General features: G+C 53.3%; 1 protein-coding gene across 1 annotated transcript; it reads right to left on the minus strand.

Annotated features, from left to right (window-relative positions):
• Positions 1-3,833: 3,833 nt before the first annotated feature.
• ndufa8 (NADH:ubiquinone oxidoreductase subunit A8) lies at positions 3,834-6,974 on the minus strand. Its single transcript, XM_003977274.3, has 4 exons — positions 6,781-6,974; positions 5,761-5,924; positions 4,483-4,648; positions 3,834-4,171 (listed from the first exon to the last, which is right to left on the minus strand). The coding sequence occupies exons 1-4, from the start codon at positions 6,829-6,831 to the stop codon at positions 4,034-4,036; spliced, it is 519 nt and encodes a 172-aa protein (XP_003977323.1). The 5' UTR covers positions 6,832-6,974; the 3' UTR covers positions 3,834-4,033.
• Positions 6,975-7,142: the final 168 nt, after the last annotated feature.

Genomic DNA, 7,142 nt, shown 5'->3' on the forward strand with positions numbered 1-7,142 from the left:
GCCCACCGGGGCGTCAGCGCGGCCCTGACGCCGGGAGCAGCTAACCCACCTTGACATGCGTAGGAAACCCAAAACTCCGCGCGCCCTCTCGTTAGATAGGAGCCACCCAGAGGATCCCCGCCACAACTGTGTAGCCCGAGCCTGCGCGCGTCCTCTCCAACTAGCTTTGTTTAGATGAGCGCACGGCGCAGGAATGCCCGAGTGTACCGTGCACAAACCACAAGCACAACACAGCAACTCCAGCTCTGCCGAGCCTGGGAATGAGTACACTTCAGCTACTGGCAGGATTAGACCTCTGTGTGTGTGTGTGTGTGTGTGTGTGTGTGTGTGTGTGTGTGTGTGTGTGTGTGTGTGTGTGTGTGTGTGTGTGTGTGTGTGTGTGTCATCGTCAATGATGATGCCGATGTCTTGTAATAGCGGATTGTAACAAAGTAAATTTAATTTAAAGTGCATCTTGAAGTATTTTACTGCACTTCATCTTTATATTTTCCCAGATTTTTTTTGTTTGTTTTTTTTGATGAAAAACATCAAGTCCTTTATAACGTAAAAAAGAAAAAAAAAGAGGCAGAATTCTCTGACGGCTGAACTCTAAGTGCATGATCATAAACTGGAGTGGGAGATGAAAGCCAAGTCATGGTTGTGATGGAAACATCAAAGCAAGACCTGGTGGGAGATGGTCCCTCTCCTCTCGGGCCCTCAGCTCTTCAGGGCCTCCATATATGATGGAGGCCCTGAAGAGCCTCCTCCACAGGGATCCCTTTGATCAGATCACTGTGATAATCGGACCTTCAGGTCCAACTCCAACTCCTTCCATCGCTGTGGTGTCATCCCAACGCTGCTGAAGAGGGACCCCCCCCCCCCCGCTGGCGGAGCCCTCACTCCTCAGCACAGCTGCAGGGCCCCCGACTGGGGTTCGCACTCGCGACTTGGCAACGAGCAGCAAAGTAAAGTAAATAATTCAATATCAGGCGCTGAAAGGTCTGGCCGTGCGAGGAAGGGTAACAGCCGCATCGCTCCGGCAGCGGAGCCGTCGGGGACGAGAGCTGGATTTGGTTGTGACACCTCTTATGGGGGGGGGGGGGGGGGGCGTTGAAAATAAGATCATAACGGTAACGAGCCACCGGAGGAAAAGACTCATTAATAACGAGTTAATGGTGAAAGGCGACCAAAGGCCGGACTGCTGCTAATGAGGGAGGAGCCGAGGCTTTCCTGCAGCCCGCCACTGGGGGGGGGGGGGGCAGTCAGTTAAAGGTTATCTGCCCCCCCACATCTGACATGAAAAGACAGATCAGATTTGAAGAACGCCAGGTGACGCACAGATAAAGAGAGGACTCAGGAAACAAGGCTCGGTTCCTGTTCAGTGACAGGAAGTCATGCCCATAATTCACACAAGGAATTATGGGGGCTCGGAATACTGTAAATAGACGGTACCTATAGGAGAAGAGTGGAGGAGGAGGGCGGAGGGGTGGGATGTTGGCACGCAGGGAAGGGCAGGCTTGTAAATAGCCGGAGGGACGGAGGGATGGAGGGATGGAGGGACGGAGCTATCAGCAGAGGAGTGATGAAGGTCTGGGATCAGGCCAAGATAAACACACACCAGCCTGGAAGGAGCACGTGCACACACACACCCGCACATGTACCAAACATGCAGATTAAGGCTGTAGCATGTTCTATTCATCACGTATGCGCACACACACACACACACACACAAACAGCCTAATGTACGAGTCCCAGCCCATAAGGGTTCAGAGTCCTCAGAAGTATGGGAACCTCTGAGAGACCAACAAGTGTTTGCTAGTCTAACATTCTGGCTGTCGTGCGTGTTCCTGCGCGCCTCTTTATTCAGGGGTGTTGATGGCGTGCTGCGGAGCGAGAGAGCTGCTCCGGCATGCCTTCGGCGGAACCTCGGCCAGCGCCCCGTGTTGTCTTAAGCGCCGCATTCAGAGGCGTTGGGCTAAACCGCCGCCGTTCAAGAGCGTCTGCGGAGCGTGTCCGGCTGGAATGCAAAACACCGGCCCGGCCATCACGAAGAGTCTGTGGCAAACACGGAGCCGAGGCTCCGCGGGGCTCTCGGGGCCCCCGTGTGATGGCCGTGGGGGTACTCTGCTGGTGGGCGCATCTCGCCACGCCGCTTCAAAGCCGCCCCTGCGCAGCGCGAGGGGACGAGAGGGGACATGAAAGCGGCACTTAAGCGGAGATCAGAGGGGGAGAAGGTAAATAAATCAAACACACCTACATGTGAAGGCTTTTGTCCAATCAGGCCGGCCCACATGTGAGGGGCTCTTGGCCGCTTTGGGGGGGCAGAAGAGCACAAATGTTACTGCTGGGCTTTAACTGGGGCGCCATCCTTTCAAACATGGCTTTTATGGACCCTGACGCGGACCAAGGGGACACTGACGGCCGGGTGTTCCGAGCGAGCTGGGATGTTTGAGGGCTCCTGGGGGGGCCGCGGCCTCCTCAAACACCCGTATTGTATTTCTTTCCTGCGCCAGAGCTTCGCTTTCCTGTGGCGGTGCCGTGTCAAACGATGACCCCCGCTTCCTGCAAGTCGCATGGAGCCGGGCCTGCCACGAGCCCTGGAGCCACCCCGCCAGCCACCCTCCGTGCCCCCCCCCCCCCCAGCACTCTGCCGTGGAGTCCTTCCACACCTTTCCCCCGTTCGGAACGCTAGCATCAATATTTACCGATCTGCCGCCTCCTGAGTGGCCTTTTCCATTTTCCCCTCCTTTGTCTGCCGGCCCAGGTCAGGGTGGGGGGGGCGTCAGGCGTTTCCTGAGCAGGCCGCAGGTCTGGACCACACCTTCTGAGGGGATTTCTGCAGTCGCCGTTGTCCCTGCACGCACACGCGGAGCTACCGTGCACTTAAAAGCGCCAGTCTGTGCACCAAAACCTGCATGTGTGGGAAAACTAGGGAACATGTGGGAAAAATGCTGAAGGCATTCGTGGGGAATTATCCGAGTTGCATCTAGAATAAACCAAAGGCCGGAGTATTTTTACATATTCTGGTTGGAATCACAGCAGCCATCAGCGGAGAGCTGCTGACCCCTCTCACAAGCCCGATCCCTGTGTTTTTCCGAGCACTCGCAGAAGGTTTCTGAAGCTAGTACGCAAACACTCCGGGGCCCCGCGTCTGCTCCCGAGTCTGAGAAAACTGTCAAATCGCGCCGCACGATTGGTCCCTGCAGAAATCAACCACATGGCGGGGGTCAGAGCGCCGACCTGCCAGTGCACGTTTCCACCGCTGCGGAGGGAGGCCGACCTGGACGGCGAGGTGGGGAGCAGGCACGGAGCTCTGAGAGCTTCTTAGTGCCCTGAGGTCCTGCTCTAAACATGGAGCGATGAGATCCGAATCCTTGCTGCTGCTAACGTGCCGGATGAAACTGGGTTTACTGGACATTTGAGGCAGGAAAAAGTCAAAGGAAATGCTGAAAAACGAAGATTCCATTTATTTTAAACCCTTAAAAGTACCTGGAAGGAAACTTGAGCGGATTCAGGCTCCAGGAGACGCTCTGATCCCCGACAGCGCCGCGCTCCGGCGTGCACGCCCCGCAGCCCTGAGACGATCCATGCCTCGAGGTCACGGGCGTGCACGTACGCGTGCGCCGCAGTGCTCGGCGAGGTTCCTCCCGTCGTCTTCCAGGTCGGCAAACTGCAGGAAGTGAGCTGGGAGAAAAGGAGGAAGCAGAGGCAGATCTCTGCGGCTGCAGGTAGTGACCCTCAACCCTGACCTTTGACCCCGCCTCCGTCTGTCTGAAAACACACACGCTGACGAAGCACAGATGTGCCAACAAGCCCCGCCCACGCCCGAGGAGACCAAGACAGTAAACACGGAATACAAGATATTCCTTTATTATTTGTCAACAATAACAGGATGTTGTGTCCGATCTGGTCACATTTACAGAAGTGGGGAGAATATTCATCATCTCGGATCCGACCATCCATCCTTCCCCCAATGTCTGATCCGGCTGGAGGCGTGGCCGACGACAGAACCATTGGAACCCGAGTCCTCCAGGGATGGGGAACCTAAACGGGTTCACCAGTTCCAGAAGAACAACCTGCTGCCGTATTTGGAAGGCTCCAGGTTGCCCTCGATGGTGGGATTGGGCTCAGGACGGGGCCTTGAGTGGTAGGGGTTCTCCGGGACGGGCCTGGAGGTCGACACTTTGGTCACCTGCGACACAAAAGGAACGTCTCTCACAGTGGGAACCCGCCCAGGTTCTGCACGCGGCTCGAGGGAACGGCTGGGCCCTGGTGGCGGAACCATCGATTTAACCGGGTTTTGAATAACCACGACGGACAGGTCTGGCCAGAACGGTGCCAGAACCGTCCCGGATGAGCTGGAGTCCAGCATCAATAGAGGTCTCAACCGGCACATTTGTAAAAGAAATGAATCAAGTCCACAAACTCTGCAGGATAAACTGGACTCGGACCCAGCGGACCTCTGGCAGAACCCCCCCTCCCACTGTGCCCAGCAGGACTCACCTTGGACAGGTTCCCCAGGTCGGGCCGCTCCCACCCCAGCTTGTCCAGGACGCAGCTGTCGAAGGCGTTCTGCTGCTTGCGGCAGTGGCGCAGCTCCGCCAGGTTGGAGTAATCCAAGCAGGTCCAGTACTCCGTGAAGGACTCGGCACAGTTCCCCTTCACTTGCCTGCCAGGAAGAGCGCAGACACAGGTGTGACCCACGAACGAAGCTAGGAGCGAGGCGTGCCGTGGCGCGTGCACGAGCACTGGCAGCAGAGACCCGGTCCCTGGAACTCTGTGGCTCAAGTGCTGCTCAAAGGTGTCTGGCAGATCCCAGAAGCCCCCAGAACCAAGCCAGGTCCCGGCTGCAATTACAAGCCTTCTCAAATCTTTCCCTCATTAGGATAATTACAGGTATCGCAGCAACTCTCGGTTTAACTCTGGGGTCAGGGTGTCGCTCGTTGGCCTCAGCCTGAGAATTAGAGCTGGTGCGCGTGTTTTTGAGAAGCACAAGCTGCCTGAGCCACACACACACACACACACACACACACACACACACACACAGACGCGCACACACACACACACACACCACCTTCGTTACTGAATGGGCATCAAAGCTTTTCGTAAACACAGACGCAGCAGTTAGGAGTGAAAAAGCCCAGGCCGGCTCCCCCAGCAGAGCCCGACGGTCCATTTATAGACACAATCAGCTCCACACCTCAGTTATTTCTGGTTTTAAAACAAATGCAAACCATTTGGACCACAGGACTGAGCGTCTTGCGTCAGGGCTGCAGCTGAACGTTGGGCAGAGCGAGCGTGTCCAAGTCACTCAACTCAACTGCAAAACCTCTGCTCTTAATCTTCGCAAAATTCCTCAACATCCCACATTCTCCAAAAGCAAATTCAAAGGAAACATCGTTAAAGTTTCAGAAGAGGAAACCAGACGTCCAGAGTGGAATTCACCTTTCTGCATGGGAGCTGGATTTCTGACCTCTGGGCTCACTGTCTACCCTCATGTCCATCAAGGAGGAACAAAAACACAAATTCTAGACCACAAGACTGTAACCAGGGTTTCACATGGACCCGCAGGGCTCTGCGCTCCGGCGCTGGCTCCAGCCTACGGCCACATCTTCAATCAGCGGCTGACCACAAGAACAATATTCAGTTAACACACGTTTGACAGCCGTCATCTGAACAGACTTTACTCTGCTGATTCATCACCAGCTCCCACGTCTCTTCACCGAGAGCCTCTATCACAGTGGTGACATCAAACACCTCGAAACCGTGAATCGAAGCTACCTGAAGAAGTTGAGCGCACACTCGTTGACTTTTCGGCCTTCCTCCAGACACTTTCTGGGGTCTTTCTCCTCCCAGCGGCACAGCATGAACTCTTTGTTGGGTCTGTCGCACTGGGAGCCGTAGTGGTGCGCGGCGGCCTTCAGCACTGCAGATGATACATTAATCTGACGGAGACACAGACGGAGACACAGACGGGATGACAACGTCAGACAGGATGAAAAATCCCCAGTAAGAAACGACCGTTAGAGACCCACGTCTTAAAATACTGGTCATTTCTGTCAAATCTGAGCCTTTCTTTGTGGCAGATATCTCCACTTTTATTTACTCCATCCTCTTACTATTTATGCGTAATGTGTAGGATGTTATATCTGCAGCTGTCAAAGCCAAAGTTCATTTTTTTAAGTTGCATCATTTTGTGTAAACTGACGTTTAGTGATCGAGAGCACATTAAAGAACCAAAACTGCGTTTGATCAAAAACTGCCCATCAGTGTCTGCAGAAAAAGATCCGTTGATTCTTGATGTTTTTTAAAAGTCTGGAATTAAATTTAAATTTAAATTAAAAGACAACACTCATTGATAATTCCAGCAGTAAAGGTTCAATGTTATTGTGGTGACAAGCTGACGGCGTCCAAGGACAAGCTGCCACATAACTGAACCAAGACTGCTTTTAAGCAATGTTTTTGCAGGTTTGTCATGTAGTTGCAGTCAGAAGGGGAATAAAATCTGGAATACGAAGTGTGAAAATAGCTCCATTTATGCAACGTCGGTAAACTCGAATAATTACGATTTCGGTGAAAATCTTAATATATATATACACATATAGATGTTGCCCGAACGCCCTATGCATTTGACAAAAATGCAGTTCATTTTGCTCTCTTCGCTGTCATTGAGAAATAACGAGTGAGAATTTAGAAAGTACACTAAACAATTCAAGCTATTCGGCTAAAAGTAGCTAGACGTTAGCTAGCATGCTAGCTCGGATTCTGATATTCATTCGTTTAACTCCCGGCGTTGCTCACCTCACTCACGGCCAGCTCCTGCAGAGGGGGGACCTCTATCTTCGCGGGCATGGCTGTGTGTCTTTATCGCAACGCAACTGTGGAATTTCAAATGCCTCCGCAGAAAAACATCCAAGGTCCTTGCGTCTGAATGGAAAGCTCCTGACCTTCTCCGCTGCCGCTCCTGCTGTCAGCGACGGGCGCGGACTGATGACGCAACGAAGGCGACAGAAACGGAACATGACGCGCCAAACTGAAGATAATTTAATAAAACCTAGTTTAAATTTTGGGTTGAGATGGATTGATTGACTGAAAGAAGCTGAACTGAGATGACAACCGCTTGGCAATAGTGTTTGATGTTGGACCGTTTTATCGCTGTTATG

This window comes from Takifugu rubripes, chromosome 6, assembly GCF_901000725.2.
Source record: "Takifugu rubripes chromosome 6, fTakRub1.2, whole genome shotgun sequence".
Classification (NCBI taxonomy): Eukaryota; Metazoa; Chordata; class Actinopteri; order Tetraodontiformes; family Tetraodontidae; genus Takifugu; species Takifugu rubripes.